The sequence below is a fragment of the Phalangium opilio genome, unplaced genomic scaffold, assembly GCF_054372755.1.
Source record: "Phalangium opilio isolate 3A_F unplaced genomic scaffold, DU_Popi_V2 ptg000352l_1, whole genome shotgun sequence".
Classification (NCBI taxonomy): Eukaryota; Metazoa; Arthropoda; class Arachnida; order Opiliones; family Phalangiidae; genus Phalangium; species Phalangium opilio.
In genome coordinates this window covers 3,947,792-3,974,312 of record NW_028324228.1, presented here as the reverse complement: position 1 = coordinate 3,974,312, position 26,521 = coordinate 3,947,792, and the positions used below count along the sequence as shown (strand labels likewise).

Below are 26,521 nucleotides of genomic sequence, written 5' to 3'. Positions count from 1 at the left end.
AATATCGGTTACGGGGAGGGTGACATTAAACTCCGCCCATTCGCCATTTTGGCGGCAGAATTTAACATGAGCTCTATAGCCACCAGAAGGTGACTCCATCTGTTGGCTTGTTAATTTCATTGGCTGAAAAACCATTGACGTCTCACCCCCCTCAGCAAAAATTACTCTATTAAGATTTCAGTTATTGCCAATTTTATCATCATGCTTCTGACCTTCGCATCAATAGGGGCTTGGCAGTACTACGTCATGCAACGTCAGGCTACCTTCCATTAGTGCTAAAAAACATACCAGGAGGAGGGGCTTATGTAGCTTTCATTCTGTTAAAAAAACATACCATAATGGCGCTGGGGGCGGAGTTAAGCCCGATTTGCCAAGTCCCTATTGTGACTCTGAATTTATTTATTTATTTATTTATTTATTTATTTATTTATTTGGGCACTGTTCGTGAAGCCAGCAGAGTGGCTTGTGTACGAACATCGGATACAGAATGAGTTGTAAAATAATTAAAACAATGCTAAGAAACACAGTGCGGTATATTAAATGAGACTAGGGATACTAACAGTATAAAATTATAGTAACATAATGGCCCAATTTCTTGGTCTAATTAACCGCCCTTGCCCGGTTTCAATTCCAGAATAGCTTATAAATGCCTACCAAGTATTTTTAGCACTGTCTTCGGGTTTCAGTTGGAGGAGGAGCTGAGTCTCGTGACATAATTTACGCTGCCATATTGGTGGGTTTAAAGCAGGAATGAAACTGAGACCACACAATTTGGCTACCAGAACAGTGGTAAGACTTGGGAGGGTGTGATCATGGAGGAAGGATACGAGCTATAGAGTACTGTCAGTTGTGACGTCAGATCCAAGGTTAAACGTCACGAGTCTGCCTTTAGCAATGGGCGGCCATGACAGTTACCGTTTTTTCTTTATGGGAAAACAGCATGGGTGACGTCACACCGGCGCTTCTGACAGCACTCTATGGCGCCACCGTGACCCTTTTTGGCTTCTCGCGCGCCTATTAGTTGGCCTCTCCTATAGAGCCCATAGCTCGTATCCTTCCTCCATGGTGTGACGTACTACTATCCCATCTGAAAGCTCTCTATTCAGGCCAACAGGGTTGTAGTTTGACCTAAGTTTGTGAGGTCTGAAAAACTGCTGTCCAAAATAGTTGAGAATCCAATGACATCTTTTTTTGGCCTGCATTATGTAACGTAAACTGGGGCAAAGTAGTTAAAGGGATAGAATCGATGTTTTGGCTACTAATGAAAAAATTTCATATTTTAAAATCAGATAGAACCTAAAATTACGTTTTCAAATATATATATATATATTGATACTTTTAATAACTTAACTATTTTTAATTAATTTTTAAAAGTATTGTTTTTTGGGACTGCTCCGATCACTACCCCCTCCTGCGTCGTTTGGCAAAAACACGGTTGAAACATCTACCCACCCCTCCATACGCTCCTCTTATTTGAAGATATGGTAGCTTTACGACTAACAGTAGTTTTCATACTATTTCACTTGTGGATCACAAATAAACTTGGCCTTAACTTTTATTTCGGATTACGTGTTTTGAGAGGCGTGAAAGAAGCTAAATAGTTTCATAGCAATTAAATCGTTTAAGTAAGAGGTTTAGCACATTTAATTTGAAAAATAAATCTTAAAAGCTTGAATTTAGGGCCACTTAGAATAAAAAATCGATCATGGAAACTAAGCCTTTGCCAAAATGTCCTAGAAAGTGCGTTGTTTTTGACTTCCATCGCAGGCAAGTTTTCGCCTTCCACAGCAGGCTCTCCCGGAAGCAAAGGCTCAAATTGGTAAGGTTGAATACCAAATTCTTCCTGACCCTCATTATCCGAATTTGAATTTTCCTCACTTGACTCACGAATTTCGAAAGATTCAACCGAGTCTAAACTATCGGATTCTACTACAGAGTCAGGCCCGTCTGATATTTCGGATTCCGAGCTACGACTCGACGTCGACGATTACATTTTCTATTTGGCTCCTGTAGCAGACGACGGAAAAAAAACCTACTACCCTCAACTTGAGTTCCCCTACATTCTCCTATTTCCAAACAACCAATGAATCAAGAGACATTTACAACGTCATAGTGTGAAAAACAAGTTGGGCAGTATTTCGCGGCTAGTTTGAATTTCAAAATATCTAACGTACTTTTCTTAATTTTAAACGTTTTAATTAGAATTTTTTTTTGGCACACATAATTTTAGGCACATTTTTTTTTACCTAAAACTGCCCTCAACTTGTACTAGTCGGAAAACGTTGATCCTATCCCTTTAAAACTGGGGAACACCAAGCTTTTGGAACTGTGTAATGTAAGGCCCAAAAATTGCACCAAAGTAACGTAAGCCTTGTTTGTTGGTTTGTATATGGGGTGGGGGTGTTTAGCGTCTTACTTAGGGATAAGGGGTGCTACACAAACCTTTTCACTGCTGATTTGGCCTTGGAAACGCTACACTGGATGGTTGAGTGCAGTTAGTTGTGGCGAGTTAAGGCCTTTTAGCGGGAATGAGGGCCTTTTAAATTTTGACTGCGATTGATGGTATATGTCAATTGAGAGTCAAAATGTATTCTTCAAAAACTTAAATACTCGCATCTACAAATGGACAAAAAATTTAAATGTACATCAAAGAACGCAGTAACAAACAAATATAAAAATTAAAATCATTGAAAATGGTGTACAGCTTGTAATTTTTTTTTATTTGTTACTAAACAATGTCAACGCTGTTAGCGAATTTCCTTGGGTAGAGCATTCCATATCGCAATAGAGCTATTTCAGAGGGGGTAATAGCTACGTCACCAATGCTATTTGCCCATAGAGAAAACCCTCATAAAATGGCCGCCCTACACTCAAAGGCAGGCCCAATTTTCGTAGCAGACGAAATTTTTCCCCCACTGAAATAGCTCTATAGGGAGCTAACAGTTCTGACCCTGAAACGTCGCACCCTTCTATCTCTTACTGGAGTTTCATTCCCCTAACGGCTGGAAACCGTATTCTACGCCCAAAAATGCCCACCCGAGGGGGCTGCGTGACGTCAGACTATCTCTTCCCCGTAACCAGTTGTTAGGTGAAAAAGTTAAATAATTTTGACTTGGAATACACAGCATTTTAAATATTAATAAGTGCATCGGAGTGCTTCCCGTTGTTGGTGGCTTAGAGTGTAAGGGATACGTCTAGCTCTGCCTGACGCATCATGGAGCAATTTGATATCTTGTTGAGATTTACGGTTTCAAATTTGACTACCATACTCTAAATATGAAGTGAAAAATGCAAGGGTTTAAAAAAAAAAAAATTCAAAAATATTATCAATCCTTCGACCAGGGACTTGGAAATTCCGTCTTAACCCCGCCCCCAGCGCCATTATGGTATTTTTTACAGAATGAAAGCTATATAAGCCCCTCCTCCTTGTACAGGGTTCGTACACGATAAGGAAATCCTGGAAAAGTCAGGGAAATTGAAAATGGGCCTAAAATGTCAGAAAAAAGTATATTGGAGGGAAATTTAAGTCTGGATAACAGAAAATCTGTTCTCTGACATTTGACCATAGCCCCAAAATCGCAGACCTCGCTTCGCTCGCTCCGGTTATTTTAAGTTAAATTAAAGTTAAATTTAAACGAATTAATTGGCTAATTGTTATAACAATAACTCGTGCAAAAATTATTCGACTGAATTTAGATTTGTTTTCTTATATGTTCGCCATGTACGTTATTGCATATGGTCAGGGAAATTTGTGGAATAGGGACTTGGCAATTCTACTTAACTCCGCCCCCAGCGCCATTATGGTATGTTTTTTTACAGAGTTAAAGCTACATAAGCCCCTCCTCCTGGTATGTTTTTTAGCACTAGTGGAAGGTAGGGTGACGTTGCATGACGTAGTACTGCCAAGTCCCTATTTAGTCATGGAAAACCTGGTAAAGTCAGGGAATTTCATTCCAAAAACTTTGTACGAACCATGTGGTACGTTTTTAGCACTAATGGAAGGTAGCGTGACGTTGCATGACGTAGCCCCTATAGAGCTATATCAGTTGAAGGGGGGAAACGTCACAGTTGGGCCTGCCAATAAACGGAGCCGGTTTTCACCCTCCCTCCGTGCGGGCCGCTGAAGAACTATGCTAAATTTCGCGCACAATATGGCGCCTAGGCGGGGACTGGCGAAACCCCGCCTCAAAAGCTCTCCTTTCCCCCCGAATTGAAATAGCTCTATTGTTTTCAAGACTGTTTTGTTTATGATATTTTTAATTTCGAAGGATTTTTTTTTCGTCTTTGGGGTTAAAAAAAGACAAAACATTACAAAAATATTGTGTAAAAAAAAATAGACTATCATTACATTTACATACGGGGGGGGGGAACCCCTAATATCAACTGGAACACAACGAAGGTTTTATGTCAAGAAACTGGATTGTTTAAAAGAAATTTTTAAGAAGCAATATTCATTAGAGATAGGCCACAAGGGGGAAGTTTAATTTAGACAAATTAAGGGGCGATAAATATAAACGGTTGTGGGGGTTTCCAGCTCAGTAAACAATAATCGAATGAAGACCAATAGACCCAACCAACAAATCTTTTGAATTTTTATAACGGCACCAGAGAGAATTTATTATAGGGAGTGGAAGCTTTTGCCCTTGACAGTGCTAAATACAATGTAGCTCAAACAAGTAGGTTGCGACGCTAAAATTGGCCAGGTAAATTTCCGGTCACATGACACTCCTTTAATTTTAAAGTTTACCCTCAATCACTGTTGGTTGTACAATTACCCAATAAGGGTTCGCGATTTCGAGTGCGACTGGCGCCATTTGGAGTTATTTTAAGTCAGAAGTTTCCCTTTCCCTAAAAAGGTAGTGTCCATCCCCCCTAGACCCTCCCGCAACATTCTAGACCCACCCTAGAGGGAGGGGGCCACAAAAAATAGTACCGGAAATAGACCTGGCCAGTTTTGTTGATCACGTGATTTTTGAGCTACATAATATTCCTCAGTTTCCACTCCCTATGATAAATTCTCTCTGACGGCACAGATCTCGTTCTCGGGTTTTGAGGCGAGAAAGGGATAACCTGATTATCTTGATTTTGCCATGCGCAGAACCTGTTTTATCCCAAGAGTCAGAAAAATAAGAGATTTATTTTCGTCGCTCAACGACAGATGGTACTTGAGTCAAATTTGTTAGTCACGTGATCCTATCCCTTAGATGGAGACGAGGCTAAGCCAAAGGGTGCAAAGAATGTAACCGAAGAAAAATACTTTAAGTTAAATTAGATGTAGTAACAGCTGAGGAAGGACCACGGTCCGAAAGCTTCCGAAATTTTAAATTTACTTTAAAATTATGTAAAATTATAAAAACCATGAAGTAGCAGTTCTTTTTATAAGCAAGTTTTTAATAGGATTTCTTTTTATTAATATGCAGTGGGAGGGTTAGTTGCTTTTACCAGAGATAGATGTAATTTTAGAAGCAGGAATGGAGAACAGGTTAATCTGGGCGCGCGTCATAATCCCGGACCCCCTTCCACGGGAAGGAGGGGTATGAAAAAAGAGGCGGGTCATAGCGAAAGAGGTAAAAAGGAATTACGTATTTTTCGCCGTCCCTGTCAGCAACGTCATCAAAACGTAGTTTAAAGGAGCCAATAAGAATATTTAAAAGTTTTCGTTACTTGTTGGAGGGAGGGGCTCTTTACTGGGCTATGAGTCGGACTGAAGTAAATACTAACCGTTCTCCATTCCTACTCTTAAAATTACATCTATCTCTGTTTTTACTTTGTTAAGTTTGAAATATAAATTTATTTTCAGAATGATATAAGAAGGTACTTCAGCGTCAGCACATTTGGATTCTTCCAAGGAGGAAGAATGTCAGTCGATGTTCAGAAAATATCCTTTAATCCCGAGTCAACAGTTGGAAAGGTGATTAGTAGCTTTGATACGCGAGCTATGAAAATGATCTCTCGGCGTGATATATAAAATAACCTAATCGCTTCTTTTTTACAGTTTGGATTCAGTTTGACAAGAACTCTTAGTAACAGTGTTACTCCTTATTTGGTAAGACATGAAACATGTCGCTGTGTATTTAGTTTTAGTTTTGTTTGGTTATTGGTTTGCGTTCAATGTATAAAGATAAGGCTAAGAGAACAAAAATATTTATGTGCCTGGTATAGCGGTGTATAGAAGAGCCCACCCATTGGCACCCATTGTGATGTTAATGTGTGAAGGAGTAGTTGAAGGGACTGTAAAGAAGTCGGCGGCCCGTTGATTTTTTTTTTTGGTTTTTGAGTAAAGGCCCTCTACTCCCCTTCTACAATCATTGACATCAGCAGCTGATGTAAACGCGCAAATGAGGAATTAAATCGTGGTTCTAAAGCGGTTCCTTACATCCGGTTAATCTCTCTTGTGATTGGTTGTGAGCAGCCCCGCTCCGGGCTTTTCTCCAGTCCCGAGAGTCCGAGCCACCCCCTCCCCCCCCCGCTGTGCAGGGTTCATACAAACCTGGAAAACCGGGAAAACCTTGAAAAGTCAGGGAAATAAATTGTTGACAAAAACCTCAGGGAAAATTCAGGAAAATTTCGAATTTTTGTAAAATTCAGGGAAATCAGGGAAATTTGCGTCAATCAGGGGCCGAGTAATTAAGAAAAATGTTCATAACATTCCCTCCATAGGATTAACAATACATATACTTTGGAGGCTCATAACTCTGGTTCTACTAGAGATACGGGGATGTCCTTTGAGTATGTTATAGTCCTATTCGCCCCCTCCTTTGTTAATATTTGCTCCATAGGATACTCCATATACGGGGAAAAACCTGGAAAACTCAGGGCAGTTTATGGGGAAAAACCTGGAAAACTCAGGGCAGTTTATGGGGAAAAACCTGGAAAACTCAGGGCAGTTTATGGGGAAAAACCTGGAAATCTCAGGGAAATTTATTTTCCAAAAGTTGTGTGAACCTTGGCTGTGTTTGCTAGAACCTTCGACCCTAGTAATAGCAAAGGCGCTGTGATTGGTCCAATTGTATCACCTGCCTGATAAGGCTGAATAACACAAAAATGCCTTAACACTATTTTCCCGGAAAGATATGAAGACTTTCGTTTTGCTTAACCCCGGCCCCGGGGCTATGACGACTTGTTCCTAAAAAAAAAAATTCATCGGTCCGCCGATTATTTTACAGACCCTTTAATCTACCGGGCGTTCCCCAGGTGTTTTAAGGGACTGGAAACCAAAAAGAGAATCCTTTCTATGTAGACTCTAAACACCAGTAGTAGTAGTTTTAGAACCAAGTGAAATATTGGCATGGTGATTTCTGAACCTGACCAAATTTTTCCGGTTAGCTTTGGCATAGCATGTTAATCAGTCGCAAAGTGTTTTCGAGGTCATCTCTTCTATACAGGGTTCATACAAACCTGGAAAACAGGGAAAACCTGGAAAAATCAGGGAAATAAATAGTTGACAAAAGCCTCAGGGAAAACTCGGGTAAATTTCGAATTTTTAGTAAAATTCAGGGAAATCAGGGAAATTTGAATCAAACCGGTTCCTAAACATACCCTCCATAGGATTTACATTACACTAAATTTTGGAGGCTCATAACTCTGGTTCTACTAGAGATACAGGGATGTCCTTTGAGTATATTATAGTCCTATTTGCCCTTCCCCCTCCTTCGTTAACATTTGCTCCATAGGATACTAAATATACGGGAAAACCCTGGAAAACTCAGGGAAATAAATGGGGAAAAAACCTGGAAATCTCAGGGAAATTTGTTTTCCAAAAGTTGTATGAACCCTGTCTATAGCGATTTCTTTCTTATCTTGGCACCTACGACACAGTCTTAGTATGCGTAGTAATTATTTTTTTTTAATGTCATGAATGAATTTTTCTTGAAGGAAAGCCATCAAGAAACATGTTTGCTGCTGGATGAAACACTGGGTTTCGATAACAACGTTAATATCATCTCATTTGTTGTAAATACGGAAAACAACGTGTAAGTTCATTCAACATTAGTGAATGGCGGTATTATTAATTGTCTTGGTGATAAGAGTGTCATGGGACAATCAGTCAGTTTGACTAATGAGTTCCAAATTCATTTTCTTCAAACTCAGTCATAGAACTAAAGGGTAATCTTAGCTCTGCAATCTATGTTGAGTAAAGTTATAGAGAGATTTCAGTTGAGGGAGGAGCTAATTAGCCGAGGGGTCGGTCATTCACGAAATCCCGTACGCTACCCGCGAAATCCGAAATCAATAACAAAATCAGAAATCCTTAATCCGAAAAAAAAAAATCAAACTTATTTTTGGTGATTTCGAAATCCAATAAAAAATCCGAAATCAGTAACGAAATCACAAAATCAGAAACAAAAGTCAGTAAAGAAATCGCAAAATCCGTTAAAAAATCCCCGAAATCCAAAAGAATAACAAAATCCGACGAAATCACGAGAAAAATGTCAAAATCCAATGAAATCACGGGAAATATCACAAAATCAAGGGAAAAATCGCAAAACCTGAAGAAATCACGGGAAAAATATCAAAATCCGACGAAATCCGTTGGATTTCATGGAATTTTGAAATCAAATTGGATTTCGAGATGCCGTACGCTTTTTCCAAAACGTCCGTAATTAGCTCTCTATAGTGCAACACTTAGACAGGAATTTTTTTCCCATGTACAACGTGTACACAAAAGGGTGGTGGAACAGAAGTACAGTGTGTTCTATGGGCGATTTTGATTCGAAAATGATGTATGACATTTTGCCATCCAAGCCACCGTTTTGAAGTTAGGGTTGGAGTGTTTTACTGTAAGAAACTGAAACCCAGTGCTAATAAAATGAAGAGTTTAGAATTTAAGCCCAAACAAGCTGACGACAACTTTTTGGTAGATTTTATTTTAAAGGGGTGTACAATGCTTTATGTAAGGGCGTGTCAAGAACTATATTTTGAAGTAGTAGTGTTACCAAAGGTCTATAGAGTAAGAACAAAAAGTACACTTCATTAACAATTCCTTGGTTTGGCTGTAGACGACGTGTAAACTGAGAAGCAAACTACCTTCCTCTTAACCGCCTACAGGAATGAACCAATCAGGGGAAGAGCTTCTTGGCGTCATAGGTTTATAGAAGGTAGTACATGATGCTGGTGATCCAAACGTTAATTTTTGGTATTAGAGCTAGCATCCGCTACTACTTGAGCCTATTCACGGCTTGTTCCCTGTGCCACGGTCGGGGAGGCAGAGGGGTCGACACTATTCTGAGATAAAGGAGGGCTTCTCATATTACACGGCACGACCAACTTGAACTAAGTGTACTTAGTGTACTTTGTTTTTATATCTCTATGCTTTTGGTATTACTATTTGCTTGAGTCGTCATTGGGCAGTGTCACTTGGCTACAACTCAACTTATAGATTCAATCGGAGCCTCCGAGATGATCCAGGCCCATGACTATCGCAAAGCGAGAATATTTTTTAACTATAGTCTGTCAAACGAAAGAAGAGCCCTGAGAAATTTGTCCAAATTGGTGTCGCCACCATCGACCCCATAGTACTTTATCAACTTGTTTTGTTTTGTCAATAGTCGTCTGTAATATAGTCTGCTATAAACAGATAGGCTTAATCACAATAGAACCAATACATTTTGCAATATATATTTAATATAATATATAATATATATCTATTAATATACATTTTGCAATATACATTTAATGTAATATATAATTATTAATATATAAATATTAATATATATATTGCAAAATGTATTGGTTCTATTGCGATTAAGCCTATCTGCTTATAGCAGACTATATTACAGACGACTATTGGCAAAACAAAACAAGTTGATAAAGTACTATGGGGTCGATGGTGGCGACACCAATTTGGACAAATTTCTCAGGGCTCTTCTTTCGTTTGACAGACTATAATTTAGTTCGCCGTGTTTTCTCGTTTGGGGGCGCTTTTAGTACAAAATTAGGGCAAGGCATAGACGTAGAGCGGTGAAGCCGAGGTCGCAGATAGTAAGAACGTGTTTTAGAAAATTTCCGAAGACCTTTAGTAAACAATCATGCCAAAGAAGTAAAGGATAAAAAAGCTAATTTTAAAAAATTGAAGGTTACGAAAGAGTAAAAAAATTCCTCTTATGGTATAATAAAACTGTGAATTAGCAACTTCAAGAAGTTTTGTTTTACTTAAAAACAACAATGTTAAAATCTCATAATTTTGTTGTCCACACAATCTAACCAAAAGATTCGATAAAAAGTAAATAGCCCCTAAAATAATTACGTTAATTTAAGGGTGAAACCTTTCTCTTTCATGAAATTTTTATGATTGGCCCCTAAAATATCAACGACAATTTATGGAAGACCCCCTTCGCAACTGTAATAAAAGCGCCATCTAGTGCACATATTGGGTGAAAATATTTCCTCTATGAAACTGAATATTTCCCCACATAAAAATCAACACGCACGGGCCTAGATATCTCGGAGGCTCCGATTCAATGGACTTATCGATGCCAATTCACTATGCACTGATAACGCTTAGAAAAGTATTCCCAGTGGAGCTCTATTAGATGGAAGATAAGTTTGATATAGGCCTGGCTTTACATAACAAATTGTGCATCCCTTTTAACGCGCGGCATTTAATTAGCACTATTTTAATTAAATTTTAGGAACCATCCAATCATATCGAAAATTGGTGGGCCGGACGGCAAAATGTCGTAGAACATTTTTGACTAAAACCGCCCTAAGAACTCTTTGTTCTTTTGTCCTAAAACCGCACATAGAACCCTTTGTTCTATTGTCCTAAAACCGCACATAGAACCCTTTGTTCTATTGTCCTAAAACCGCACATAGAACCCTTTGTTCTATTGTCCTAAAACCGCACATAGAACCCTTTGTTCTATTGTCCTAAAACCGCCCATAGAACCCTTTGTTCTATTGTCCTAAAACCGCCCATAGAACCCTTTGTTCTATTGTCTTAAAACCGCCCATAGAACCCTTTGTTCTTTTGTCTTAAAACCGCCCATAGAACCCTACTTTCTTTTGTCCTAAAACCGCCCATAGAACCCTTTGTTCTTTTGTCCTAAAACCGCCCATAGAACCCTTTGTTCTTTTGTCCTAAAACCGCCCATAGAACCCTTTGTTCTTTTGTCTTAAAACCGCCCATAGAACCCTTCTTTCTTTTGTCCTAAAACCGCCCATAGAACCCTACTTTCTTTTGTCCTAAAACCGCCCATAGAACCCTTCTTTCTTTTGTCCTAAAACCGCCCATAGAACCCTTCTTTCTTTTGTCCTAAAACCGCCCATAGAACCCTACTTTCTTTTGTCCTAAAACCGCCCATAGAACCCTACTTTCTTTTGTCCTAAAACCGCCCATAGAACCCTTTGTTCTTTTGTCCTAAAACCGCCCATAGAACCCTACTTTCTTTTGTCCTAAAACCGCCCATAGAACCCTACTTTCTTTTGTCCTAAAACCGCCCATAGAACCCTACTTTCTTTTGTCCTAAAACCGCCCATAGAACCCTACTTTCTTTTGTCCTAAAACCGCCCATAGAACCCTACTTTCTTTTGTCCTAAAACCGCCCATAGAACCCTACTTTCTTTTGTCCTAAAACCGCCCATAGAACCCTACTTTCTTTTGTCCTAAAACCGCCCATAGAACCCTACTTTCTTTTGTCCTAAAACCGCCCATAGAACCCTACTTTCTTTTGTCCTAAAACCGCCCATAGAACCCTACTTTCTTTTGTCCTAAAACCGCCCATAGAACCCTTTGTTCTTTTGTCCTAAAACCGCCCATAGAACCCTTTGTTCTTTTGTCCTAAAACCGCCCATAGAACCCTTTGTTCTTTTGTCCTAAAACCGCCCATAGAACTCTTTGTTCTTTTGTCCTAAAACCGCCCTAAGAACTCTTTGTTCTTTTGTCCTAAAACCGCCCTAAGAACTCTTTGTTCTTTTGTCCTAAAACCGCCCTAAGAACTCTTTGTTCTTTTGTCCTAAAACCGCCCTAAGAACTCTTTGTTCTTTTGTCCTAAAACCGCCCATAGAACTCTTTGTTCTTTTGTCCTAAAACCGCCCATAGAACTCTTTGTTCTTTTGTCCTAAAACCGCCCATAGAACTCTTTGTTCTTTTGTCCTAAAACCGCCCATAGAACTCTTTGTTCTTTTGTCCTAAAACCGCCCATAGAACCCTTTGTTCTTTTGTCCTAAAACCGCCCATAGAACCCTTTGTTCTTTTGTCCTAAAACCGCCCATAGAACCCTTTGTTCTTTCGTCTTAAAGCCGCCCATAGAAACCTTTGTTCTTTTGTCCTAAAACCGCCCATAGAAACCTTTGTTCTTTTGTCCTAAAACCGCCCATAGAACCCTTTGTTCTTTTGTCCTAAAACCGCCCATAGAACCATTCGTTCTTTTGTCCTAAAACCGCCCATAGAACCATTCGTTCTTTAGTCCTAAAACCGCCCATAGAACCCTTTGTTCTTTTGTCCTAAAACTAATTTTAGAACACAAAGTATAACAGAAGTGAAAGGATTTTTGCTTATCTAACACGAAAAGAAAATAGGTTCATAAAATGTATTTTACTGCCCATTTCTTTCCAGTGTCGTTGTAAATTGCAGTAACTCTTTCAATTTACGAATAACATCGCATGAAACACCAAAAGAAAAATCTGCAAACTCAAATCAACGACGCCGACGAACTTCCGAATTCACCAGTGACTCTTTCCTTATGCGACGTAAGAAGAGACAACCACCGCCACCACCACCACCTCAATCAAAGCCTGTAAGCCTAAGAATTGATGATGTTTACCTTATTGTTACATTTCGAAATTGAATATGTTTGAGGTAAATAACCTTGCAAAAAATATTATCCTCCACTGCTAGAGATAAGGCGCCAACTTACCTAAACATCTTGGTCAGCTGGGTATAAGTGCAGTTTTCAGAGCTTTTTTAAAATCTATATCTATATCTATATATTTCAAAGTCCTGACTGACTGATAATCAAGGCCCAGCCCAAACCGCTTGCCCTAGAAGGCTGAAAATTTGGAGGAACTTCACTCATAAGTAGTAGGCGCGTACTTATAAAGATTTTAACAACCCTCCGCCATCTTAAAACATGGCGCCCAGAAATGTAAAAAATCTTCTCTATGCAACAAAAGTCCGCGCGTTTCAACCCGATTTTACAAATATTTAGTACACTCGTTTTCTTTAACCTATAGAAGGGCTGAATGGTCTTTTGGGTTCGATTTGTTGCCATCTTTTTAAATGGCGGCCAAAAACTTAAAAACCCTTCTTTATGGAGTAATGTCCGCGTGAATAGTAATAAAAAATGTTCCGACGGGCTGACGGGCAACGCCGAGTGCCTTCGCTCCTATAGGGTGCTACAAAATATCAGTCATCAGTAAAATCTACCCATTCTTTATATCATTTTGATGGAAGTTCTTATTACACGCGAGCGACCCCGCGGGTAACATCTAGTTGTAAATAAAGTCGTAAGCATATCATACTGCTTATGATAAAGTGGATATTCGTGTTCAGCACATCCTCAAAGAAGTCGGAAACAATGAAATTTATTTTTCGGAAATTTTTGAACTAATCCGTTTAACCAGGCTGTGTCTTCATTTCGATTTAAAGAATGAACGCCCAGGAGTCTTAGGTTAGATTGGGTTAGGTTCGGTTCAGGCTCTGTGTATTTTTTATTTATTTACTTTTTTTTTCTCACTGAAAGCTTCCGACAAATGTACGTTTTCAGTTGTTTCTAGCTATTTTGAGGGTGCTAAACACCAATATCAAATTAATTTTTAATTTAAAGGGCCGGGTAAACTGTAGTTGTTCCGTCAGCTGTACTTGCATAGAGATGGGAGACTTTGGGAGTCGGTAATTTTCCAAGTACCGCGTAAATTTCCGATTTATATCTTACCGTAATTTTAGAATGGTAATAAGCCTGTGAAAATATAAAATACCATAAATTACGGTAAGTTTTGTTATTTCAAAATGTTAATCGGTAATTTACCCGTTATTTCAAAATGTTAATCGGTAATTTACCCGTTATTTCAAAATTTTAATCGGTAATTTACCCGTTATTTCAAAATTTTAATCGGTAATTTACCCGTTATTTCAAAATTTTAATCGGTAATTTACCCGTTATTTCAAAATTTTAATCGGTAATTTACCCGTTATTTCAAAATTTTAATCGGTAATTTACCCGTTATTTCAAAATTTTAATCGGTAATTTACCCGTTATTTCAAAATTTTAATCGGTAATTTACCCGCTAAATTACCATTTTTTTAAAAGTTTCGGTAATTTCACATCTCTATACTTGCATCATCATAAGTGAAATTTAAGGCAAGCGCCGTAAAGTTGGTGCCCCCTTAAGGGAGAGTGATATTTTTATAGATTCTTCTACTGATATAAGACGTTGTCTGCATAGTGAAGCATCCTGAAAATTTCTCTGAAAGATTTTAAAATTCAAATTAGTTTCAGAGTTCATAGATAATATCAAATTTGGACCTCCGATCATAACACCCCGACGCCTTGTTAACAAAATTTCCGTGGCTCGGCCCATGTCGAATAAAATCAGGGATAGATTAAATTTTAGAAGTTGGAATGGAGAACGTTTAGTATTTACTTCAGTCCGACTCATAGCCCAGTATAGAGCCCCTCCCTCCAACACGTAACGAAAACTTTTAAATGTTCTTATTGTGTCACTTAAAATACGTTTTGATGACGTTGTTGACGGGGACGGCGAAAAATACGTAATTCCTTTTTACCTCTGTCGCTATGACCCGCCTCTTCTTTCACACCCCTCCGTCCCGTGGTAGGGGGTCCGGGACTTAAACGCGCCCACATTACTCTGTTCTCCATTCCTACTTCTAAAATTACATCTATTCCTGATGAAATCTAGTGAGAGATTTGATAAAAACTGCTCTCTATGTGACGTCACTTAAGTTTTGTTAACAATTTTTTTTGTGTGTTCAGGCTATAGGGACTTGGCAGTACTACGTCATGCAACGTCAGGTACCTTCCATTAGTGCTAAGAAACATACCAGGAGGAGGGGCTTATATAGCTTTCATTCTGTTAAAAAAAACATACCATAATGGCGCTAGGGGCGGAGTTAAGCCCGAATTGCCAAGTCCCTATTCTTACACCGCAGAGATTTCTGTACCATTATTAATAATTTAATTTTAATTGGCAGGAACCTACCCCTAGTTCAGTTTTAAAAGCCATTGCGACTGATGGTCCATTACCAGCTTCTGACAGTCCGAGCACTGATCCATCAAAGGCCCCCACAGACAAGGAGAAGCCGCAAGAGAGTGTAGCTGCGGTATTTCCAGATGATAAACATGATTTTGTTAAAGACAATAAAGCCGATAATGGAAATTCGAAATGCTCGTCAATAAAACTTCCTATGAAAATGGCCTTGGACCCAATAACTTCTCTGAAATCCTACAGTTTCAATGTAAGGACATTTTTACTTGAACCTTTTTTCAGGAATTCATGAACCTACTATTTAAAATGATTAAGCTTGCAGTAATATGTAGTCAGATTATATACTTTTCGTATTTTCGTAATAAATATTTGTGCCCAAGCATAATTTTACCAGAGTCCCAATTTTAAGCCTTTGCCAATACCCGCCGAGGCTGACAAAATTCCCACGGGACCGTCCAGTTCATGACGTTACCGCGCATGTTTCAATACTTCTGCCTACCATATAATTAAATAATTTAATTTGTAACAAGTTATTAATTAATATTGTTTAAAGAATTACATCATATGGGATAATGACTCGGCTTTGATATCTAGCTTTTAATTGGCCTTATTCCTGATCAACGCCACCGAGGCGTAGCGGCGACTTTTGGAACTATAATAATACGGTAGCCAATTACAGGTGGCGGTGGAGTCGATGGACTCTGATTGAGATCTGTTATTTTCTATATTTTGTTGATCTATCTGAATCACGTGAATAGCCAAGGCTTAACGAGCGATATGGTTTCAAAAGTATTGAAAGTTGATTTTACCTTTCTTATTCTGTCTAATATTATGAAATAAGGCTTTCGGAATAAGTTTTCATTCGATTTTGGTCTGTTTGGAGATTATTAGGTTAATAATAATTAGTTAAAACATGTTTTTTGAAGTTGAAGCGGTAATAATCAAAACATAGAAAATAACAGATCTCCATCAGAGTACATCGACTGTAATTGGCTACCGTATTATTATAGTTCCAAAAGTCGCCGCTACGCCTCGGTGGCGTTGATCAGGAATAAGGCCAATTGGACTGTAAGCAAAAACAAAGACCCGAGTTGGACCCGAAAGCAAATTTTGGGGATTTTGAAGGACGGGTAATTGAAAATTGGACCCGATACCGGTGGCGGGTAAAATTTTCTATTACCCGTAGTTTACCCGACACCCAAAAGTCTGGACCCGCACAGCCCTGATAAACACTATGCTTTATGGTTTCCCAACTCTTACCTTCAACGAGGCATCGCTCTTAGGGGCCCGTTAAGGAGGGAAAACATGACGTGTAATCAGGGCCGGAAATAAGAAAAATTTCTTATAGGACATGTGTCCAGTGATACCCCCCTTTGACTGGAAAATTTATAGGGCATTGTCCACTGTAGTTCGCAAAAATTGTGTCGCGTGTTCATAGTCAAGCTATCAAAAATTCGGAAAAATTTACTGGTCAACCATCCAGTGACCCCAAGGCCGGAAATAAGCACAGGACACTGGATATTGTCCAATGAAATTTAAAAATGTTCCATAATTTTTTCAAAACTAAGGGGGTCACTGGACATTTTGACCAATAAATATTTCGAAGTTTTGATAGTTTGACTATGAAGATGCGACACTATTTTTGCACACTCCAGTGGACAATGTCCTATAAGAGTTTTTCTTATTTCCGGCCCTGAGTGACCCCCCTTAGTTTTTAAAAAATTTATAGGACATTTTAAAATTTTATTGGACGATGTCCAGTGTCCGCCCTGCACGGTGTAATCCGCCCCCACCCCTTGTAAGTTAGATGGAAAAACTCTTAAATTTCAAATTCGCCATTGAGGATTATCTGGACAGTGTTACTTCCTTTCCCCCGCGAATTACTTCCGACTAATTTTAGAGGCACCTCACACAGGGTTGCCACAGTACCTGGAAATCCTGGGAAAGTCAGGGAATTTGAAAAAGGGTGTAAAAAGTCAGGGAATTTGAAAAAAGGGTGTAAAAAGTCAGGGAATTTGAAAAAGGGTGTAAAAAGTCAGGGAATTTGAAAAAAGGGTGTAAAAAGTCAGGGAATTTGAAAAAAGGGTGTAAAAAGTCAGGGAATTTGAAAAAAGGGTGTGAAAAGTCAGGGAATTTGATAAAAGGGTGTAAAAAGTCAGGGAATTTGATAAAAGGGTGTAAAAAGTCGGGGAATTTGAAAAAGGGTGTAAAAAGTCGGGGAATTTGAAAAAGGGTGTAAAAAGTCAGGGAATTTGAAAAAAGGGTGTGAAAAGTCAGGGAATTTGATAAAAGGGTGTAAAAAGTCAGGGAATTTGATAAAAGGGTGTAAAAAGTCAGGGAATTTGAAAAAGGGTGTAAAAAGTCGGGGAATTTGAAAAAGGGTGTAAAAAGTCAGGGAATTTGAAAAAAGGGTGTAAAAAGTCAGGGAATTTGAAAAAAGGGTGTAAAAAGTCAGGGAATTTGAAAAAAGGGTGTGAAAAGTCAGGGAATTTGATAAAAGGGTGTAAAAAGTCAGGGAATTTGATAAAAGGGTGTAAAAAGTCGGGGAATTTGAAAAAGGGTGTAAAAAGTCGGGGAATTTGAAAAAGGGTGTAAAAAGTCAGGGAATTTGAAAAAAGGGTGTGAAAAGTCAGGGAATTTGATAAAAGGGTGTAAAAAGTCAGGGAATTTGATAAAAGGGTGTAAAAAGTCGGGGAATTTGAAAAAGGGTGTAAAAAGTCGGGGAATTTGAAAAAGGGTGTAAAAAGTCAGGGAATTTGAAAAAAGGGTGTGAAAAGTCAGGGAATTTGATAAAAGGGTGTAAAAAGTCAGGGAATTTGATAAAAGGGTGTAAAAAGTCAGGGAATTTGAAAAAGGGTGTAAAAAGTCGGGGAATTTGAAAAAGGGTGTAAAAAGTCAGGGAATTTGAAAATTGTTGAAAAAGTCCGGGAATTTCCGGTGCATATCGACTTGAGAAAATGTGTGGTCATGGACAAATTGGCGCACCAGCTCAAATACGGGACAATGATAGCGTCCTATAGGCTTACATTAACTGTTTCTGATAGTTCCTAATAGAGATGGGCCGATATCGATACCATATCGGTATCGGTACCGATATTTGGCTTTAACCGATATATCGGTATCGGTTAAAAATGAACCGATATTTCTACCCGATATTTTTTGAAGAAAATTAATACTTATGTTGAGAGTAGATGGCGCCTTAAGACCTAAACTCTGAGACAGCACAGTTTTTCATCTATTTTTGGATAACGTAACTAGTGTCTAAAATGGGTTTTTCGTATGATAAGCCAGTTTTATAGTTTCAAGTACCGAAATTGGATCGAGAATCATCTATAGAGATGGGCCGATACCGATACCATATCGGTATCGGTTTCATATCGGTTTAATCGAAGGCTCGGGTAAAATATCGGTATCGGTACTTATCGGTTTCCCAAGTATCGGATCATATCGGTATCGGTTTAAACTGGTATCGGCCCATCTCTAGTTCCTAATAAAGTTTTATTAAATACTAAATAGTACTTTCAATTAAAAACTGATAAAATTAGCATAATTGTAAGTACAAAGCTGATGATAAATAAGGTATTTTTCAAGGCTACATTCTTACATTTATGTTAGTGTAAGTTTGAAAACTGGTCAGGTAAATTTTCTTTAGATGGCCAGGGAAAACATGGATTAACTAACGCTAGGGATTGTTCACTAACCGTGTTTCCCATACCTTGCTATCGCCAACTACATGTTCCGAAATATTCCTCGATTCCCCTCTTCATTCCCCCATTTATCGGATCAAAACGGATGTAGATATAGCGCCATCTCTATTCAAAGTAAATTGTTTTTGCGGATTTTAAAGATGGCGGCGCCCAAGTTAGGCAGGATTCTAATTTATAAGCATAATTACCATAATTACCCCTGGTAATTACGGTACTTATGTTTTAAGTCATAGGACACGTGACATTTGGTCCAATTTTCTTATAACTTCCTGTTAGGGATAGTAGCTGCTGCTAGGGGGCGTTTGGAAAATGCATACTCTATCTTTTTGGGGGGAATGAGAAATCCCTAGCATTAGTTAATCCATGGGGAAAACCGGGAAAAGTCAGGAAATTTTGAAATGAAAAATCTGTGGCAACCCTTTCACATGCACTGGTGGTGGCCAGCTTTTGCTCCCAGTTGGGAATCCGTAATATTGTATTTATATCCATGGTTATACCAGCAGGGCAAGCAAATAGCTCAATTATAAATTTCAATTAGCACTTTTATGGATTCTTATTAATTAGATTCACGAAATTTCGGAATAATTAAATTTTCTAATTTGTGAATTTCAGTTTGATGTAGAAATATCCGAAGAAAACCAAAGTGGACTTTATATGCTTTACTTCCATAACTGCGCAAATTATGGGGGAACGCATACACCAACAGCGTTAAACCTTTCTGTGAGTTAATATTTTCACCCTGTTAAGATGGAAATGAAGACTAGTCTTAATTAAAGGGACTCTGGAGAGTTCGACGGACCGTTGATTTTTTTTTTTTTTCATTTTTGAAAAAAGAAATACACCCGACCCCCTCCCTCCCAATCAGTGACGTCAGCAGCTGATGTAAAACGCATCGAAGAGTAATTATTTCGTGGTTGTAAAGCCGTTCTTTATATCCCTTTTAATCTCTCTTGGGCTTGGTTGTAAGCCGCCCCGCTCTGGCGCTTCCTAGTCCCCACTCCTGGGGGTCTGAGACCCGCTCTGCGTTTGCTAGGCGCTGTTAGTGGCCCAATTGTATCAGCGGATATGGCTGAATAAAACAAAAAAAGGAAAACGACTTAGCACTATTTTCCCCTTGTGGCGTCAATAACGACTTTTTCCAGAACAAAAATACAACGGTCCGCCCACTCTAACGCGAGTTCATTGGCGCCCCTAGTGTAGTGCCTAGTTTTCCACATACCATTTTTACCTTGTGAAAGTCAGGAACCAATGCGACCCATTGTATTAGGAAAAAGCTAGATATAGTCTTTACTAAGCTTAGCAAGCTCGCACTGGGAAAGTTATCTTAATGGTGCGTCAGTGAACCAACTCTTAGTTTTGAAAGAGATAACTGTATTTGCTCATTGGCGCTGTAGGGTCATTCCATGAAGTTTCGAACATTAGGGTCAGCCGATCCTGTTGAAAATTTTACGTACGTTAATTTACAATTATCAGCTGGCAAATCCCTGTAATTATCCTTTTCATATTGATTAGAACTAAAACTGTAGGGTTTTTATTATTAACCTTAGTTTTGGTTCTAATGAATATTTTTGACTTAAAACAGGGATTTTACCATAAAATAGGTGCAAATTAACGTAAGTAAATTTTCGTTAATGGGAATGAGAAGCTTAGTTTGAAAAAACCTCTGATTTATATAACAAAAGATAGAATTAATTTCTGTCAATTAAAAAATATCAAGCGTTTAATTCTCCCTCCGATTTCTGGCTATTTGGCAAAATGCTTCATATGAAATGATTTGAAATCCACTTTTTATGAAAGGTTAAACGTTTCCCTTTGGGTGACGTCACGGATATATTTTTCACCTGAAATGGTGCCACTCTCCGCTATCAGACCCAGAGTTTAGACTGGCGAGAAGTTCGAGACGCCGCGTATAGGATTCCCGCGTTTTTTCCCCTCACGTCATAGTGATGTCATCAAACGGGCGAACAAGCTCGACAAGACAAAATTATTGATGCATCGAAACTGCAGAGTTTTCGTGATTTTTCAATGGATTTTAAAAATAGAAACTTTGGTTCAATTATATTAAAAAGTTGATATTTTGAAAGTAGAGACTTGAAAGTGAAACATAATACCACTTTCGTGCTAAAATATGATATGAAATAGTAAATTCGCATTCCCTTCAATATCAGCCGACATGATTGATAGTTTGAACCTGCATGGAATGCCGGATTTTGCTGTAATTTGTTTTTTGTTTTCATTTGAATGCTTTATAATGCTTACAATTTCAGATAAGCATTAATGAGCACAATGAGGACTCGTACCTCTCAGCCGGGGAAATTCCATTACCGCAGCTTTATTTCATTATGTCAGTGACGTTTTTTTGCCTCGGATGTGGATGGATTTATGTTCTTCGTCGTAAAAGGTATGTTTTTTGCATATATTTTATATCTTTCAAATAGTTTTACTAATTTTTCGCTCATAGCAACGAGACATTCAAAATCCACTATCTAATGGGACTCCTGATCTTTGTCAAGTCTCTGTCGCTGCTTTTCCATGGTGTAAGTAAATTTGTATTACGTTGAATTCGCTCAATCCACAAAATCTCCCCTGGTTTTTCTTGTGAGGGGACTCAGTGACAAAAGTTAGAACATGGATTAATTAACGCTAGGGATTGTTCACTAACTGTGTTTCCCATGTATTACTATCGCCAGCTACATGTGCCGAATTATTCCCCCAAATTTTTGTGGACCAAAACGGATGTAGATATAGCGCCATCTCTAGTCAAAATAAATAGTTTTTTGCGTATTTTAAAGATGGCGGCGACCAATTTTGGCAGTATTTTAATTTTGACGTCATAGAACACGTGATATTTTGTCCAATGTTCTTGTAACTTCCTGTTAGGGATAGTAGCTGCGGCTAGGGGGCGTTTTAGGAAGGGATTTTTTACGGGGGTTCGTGCCAGCAGAGAGCTTTTATAATAGGGAGAAGAAACTGAGGAATTTTATGTAGCTCAAAAATCACGTGATCAACAAAACTGGCCACGTCTATTTCCGGTACTATTTTTTGTGGCCCCTCCCTCTAGGGTGGGTCTAGAATGTTGCGGGTGGGTCTAGGGGAGATGGACACTACCGTTTTTAGGGCTAGGGAAACGTCTGACTAAAATAACTCCAAATGGCGCCAGTCGCACTCGAAATCGCGAACCCTTATTGGGTAATTGTACAACCAACAGTGATTGAGGGCAAACTATAAAATTAAAGGAGATTCATGTGACCGGAAATTTTCCTGGCCAGTTTTAGCGTCGCAGCCTACTTGTTTGAGCTACATTGTATTTAGCACTGTCAAGGGCAAGTGCTTCCACTCCCTATTATAAATTCTCTCTGGTGCCAGAGGGCTTTTACTTGTACTACTAGAGCGATTGGGGCGTGTCGAACTAGCAAATCGAATTCTACTAATCCATTCCTTTCTAGCTAGCTCATCTATGGGAATGCAACATTTGTTTCCCCTCGCTCTAATGATACAGATAGTTTTACCCATATTAAGAAATTTATAACACTAATAACTTTCGAGCCGCAATTAAAGATATTATAATATAACAAGGTAAAGGCACAACAAAGACTAGAGTGAAATCAGACAACAGTCAACAGGAATTAGTGAAGATATAAACTGGCAGACTTGTTTATAATAATTTCCCAAAAAGCAAGGATAAGATAGCTAGATGTCAGTCCATCTGATCATGGATACTTCCTCCATGTCAAGCATTTTGTGGATTGAGCTATTCATACGAGTCTCAGTATACAAAGGGTCTTTGTACATTTAAAATATTTTTAGATCAACTTCTATTTCATTGCTCGTGATGGCTATCATATTGAAGCGTGGGCAGTCATGTATTATATCACGCATCTGTAAGTATTAATATTCTAAAGCGACTACCAATAGAAAGACACGGCCAACTTAGATCATCTCCTCTGTCGCCTGTAAGACCGTCTGATTTCGTCGGCGCCCTATGTTAATGGAAAAGTAGTGAAATCCCGCTAGTGCGGCAGTTCTCCGATAGGTGGCGCTCGCATCCGGGATCAACGCCTTCATACATTACTGTGGGGAAACTATGGCATAAAACTGCACTTTTTTATCGGAACTTATCTATATTTTTTAGATAGTTTAAGAATCTAATTTTTACATACATTATAATATCAAGTAAGAGCTATCTTTTGAAACTAATTTCCTAATTTTCAATCCATTAGTTTTGCTGCCATCATTATCGAAACATTCAAAGCGGTTAAACTCTAATTTCGCGACTAGAAACCTAAGCCTTGGTCATTTACGACCATGGCAAAACTAATGGGCCGAAAATTATGAAATTAGTTTCAAAAGATAGCTCTTACTTGATATTATAATGTATGCAAAAATTAGATTATTAAAATGTCCAAAAAATATAGAAAAGTTCCGATAAAAAAGTGCGGTTTTAAGCCATAGTTTCCCCATAGTAATGTATGAAGACGTTGATCCCGGATGCGAGCGCCACCTACCGGAGAACTGCCGCACTAGTGGGATTTCCCTACTTTTCCATTAACATAGGGCGCCGACGAAATCAGATGGTCTTACAGGCGACAGAGGAGATGATCTAAGTTGGCCGTGAGAAAGAAAAACCACTGTTGGGGACAGTTAGTAAGCGCGCAACCCTACGAAAAATTAGACAAGTGTGCATTCCGAAACAATCTGTTTATCATTATAAAACCATAACAGTGCCTCCCTAAAACTACAATGCCTTGAGTCCCTGGTTTACCAAGTGCCCTATAGAGTTTCCTGGCAGTTGACCAGTCAGCTTCCGCTAGCAGACAATGTTTCTGACTGAATTAGGTGATGTCCGGGGTAATGACTATTGGGTCCCTGTTTAAAATTCTCACGCTGTTTTGACTTACCGTTAATGGTTATTGGTAACTGTCGATTAGACCCTCGGGAAAGACCCAAGTCGCAATGTGCGCTTGAAAGATAAGTGCTCGTGTCCTGAAATGTGCACAGTCTCGTAGCTGGCTGGGTTCTAAATCGACCAACAAACAGATAACAATCCACCACTTACCGTCAACCTCGTGCATCAACTTGTGATTTTATGAGAGTTGTGTAATGGATAAGAAGTCTTAGGTGTCGTACCTTAAAGAGTTGCTTGTGCTAATAAAACCACTAGGTGGTTAAATTAAAATTTTACTGTTCATTATCGCGTGAGTGATAACAATAGGGTTGAGCTGGTTGTTAAATTATTGTTAAAACGGCATAATCCCAATTTTACCCCCTTATTATTTTATAATCTCGAGGAAAATCGCATCGCGAGGCCACTGTCACCGACTTTTGTGTAAAGTTTAATGACACCTAAGACTTCGAGCCTATTTCTATCTTGTACTCTCATTGAATATCATATTAATGCTTAAGATTGACGTCACTAAGACTTTCAATTGAAAATTCATACTGCAGCCAAGAACCCATATAATATCCGAGAAAATTCGGAGAAAGTGCCGTGATCTACAGTTTTTTTACCCACTCTTACCATTCCCCATGCATCAATGACATATACCTAAGAAAGCTATTCGTATGAACTCGGACCTGATGTGTTCATTGCTGAAGCATATAACACAGTGGTTGAAAGTGATACTGAAATATTTAGAAACCTTTCATTGAAACCATTTTTTAATCGATTTATATAATTTATACCAAAACCACTCCATTGAGTTTATAATATAATTTTTCAAAGTTTCAGGTGCTAAGTCTAATTCATATTCAATACGACTGTATTTATATATATATAGCGACATCTCGCGAGATTTATTCTGCATGTGCTACAAGATTCTCTTCATTTAGAAAATGGGAAGCTTTAAATTGTGGGGAAAAATAGTGTTGTTTTATCAATATAAATCTATTAAATTGGTTATCTAATCATTTCATTCACCCAGACTTAACTTTTAAAGGGAATGATAAGCTTCGTTTGAAAAACGTCTGATTTATATAACAAAAGATAATTTCTGTGGATTCAAAAATATCAAGCTTTTAATTCTCCCTCCGATTTCTGGTTATTTGGCAAAATGCATTTTAAAATGCTTCATATGAAATTATCTGAAATCCTCTTTATATGAAAGGCTGAAACGTTTCCTGTTGGGTGACGTCACAGATATATTTTTCACGTGAGATGGTGCCACTATCTCCGCTATCAGACCCAGAGTTTTAGACTGGCGAGAAGCTCGAGAGTCGCGTATAGGATTCCCGCGCTTTTTTCCCCTCACGTCATAGTGATGTCATCAAACGGGCGAACAAGCTCGACAAGACAAAATTATTGATGCATCGAAACTGCAGAGTTTTCGTGATTTTTCAATGGATTTTAAAAATAGAAACTTTGGTTCAATTATATTAAAAAGTTGATATTTTGAAAGTAGAGACTTGAAAGTGTAACATAATACCCCTTTCGTGGTAAAAATATGATATGAATTTGTAAATTCGCATTCCCTTTCAGAACAAACATGAAATTTTCATGAAAACTTTCATTACAGATTGAAGGGAGCTTTATTGTTTATAACTATTGTATTGATTGGAACTGGCTGGGCCTTCATTAAACACATTTTAAGTGACAAAGATAAGAAAATTTTCATGATAGTCATCCCATTGCAAGTAATGAACTAATATTTAATTTCATACTTAATTAAATAGAGAGGATGACGTTATTAAATCTCGTTTAATTTGACTAGGTCCTTGCCAATGTTGCTGAGATTATCATGGAAGAGAGTGAAGAAGGGGAAACTCAACATAATACTTGGCGAGAGGTTTTCATCTTGGTTGACCTCTTATGTTGCGGTGCCATTTTATTTCCAGTTGTCTGGTAATTTCCTAAATCATTTAACCATATTAAATTATACCAGAAGGGGATAATGATTGTTGAAAATGAAACTAACGTAATCTAGGGACTATTTTTCATTAAGTTGGTCTTACGCTGTGTAGTGCGGGAATTTTCAGGGTGTTTTCGATGCTGCTATTACTCACTTTACTGTCCTTGATCCATATGGTTTCATTCACTAATTATTCTCTTCTGATTACTTAAAGTATAGTTATTTAAAGGCCTTACCCAAAAATTCACCCTATTATTGCCAAAAATGAGTCCAATATTGACCAGATATTTATTTATATTTCACGAATATCAACAGTTTACGTAGAAACTACGTTTATTATCATTTGTGATATCAAGAAATAAGGCCGATAGATTTTCGTTGCGAAAGGCAGGAACCAATTAAATCTCTTACACAAGGGAGAAGCTAAAATCAGCCTTTGCCAATCTTAGCACGCTGTGCAACAGAAAAGCAATCTTTTAGGGGCGCCAACGGAGCAGGGCTTGCTTAAAAGGAATGAGAAACTTATAAGAGAATTTTATCCAATTCATGTGCATTGAAAGTCGATAGGATTTCGAATCAGCAATGCGTGTGGTGGTCTAAACGTACAAAAGGAAACGAGTAAATAGAGCCGCATAGGGTGGGGTGACGTAGCGGTTATCGCGGCCCCGGGTGAAAACCATTCTGCATAGTGTTTGCAAGTTTTCTCCCCATTTGTTAAAGAGTTCGGCTTTTCCGCGAGATGCCGTGAGTGACGTAGCAAGGAGAAAAACCCGCCAAAAATCTTCTCCGCAAATTTGCTTTTGC

At 38.5% G+C, this 26,521-nt stretch overlaps 1 protein-coding gene across 1 annotated transcript in view; it reads left to right on the top strand.

The window, feature by feature from the left end:
* Positions 1–26,521, top strand: part of LOC149605070 (protein GPR107) — a 34,762-nt gene that overhangs the window by 919 nt on the left and 7,322 nt on the right. Inside the window, exons 2-12 of the mRNA XM_089860373.1 lie at positions 5,801–5,911; positions 5,996–6,046; positions 7,876–7,973; positions 12,557–12,737; positions 15,152–15,415; positions 19,485–19,592; positions 21,140–21,273; positions 21,334–21,409; positions 22,680–22,753; positions 25,385–25,502; positions 25,580–25,710. Of these exons, the coding sequence (XP_089716499.1) occupies positions 5,801–5,911; positions 5,996–6,046; positions 7,876–7,973; positions 12,557–12,737; positions 15,152–15,415; positions 19,485–19,592; positions 21,140–21,273; positions 21,334–21,409; positions 22,680–22,753; positions 25,385–25,502; positions 25,580–25,710 (1,346 nt within the window). The remainder of the gene's footprint in view (positions 1–5,800; positions 5,912–5,995; positions 6,047–7,875; positions 7,974–12,556; positions 12,738–15,151; positions 15,416–19,484; positions 19,593–21,139; positions 21,274–21,333; positions 21,410–22,679; positions 22,754–25,384; positions 25,503–25,579; positions 25,711–26,521) is intronic.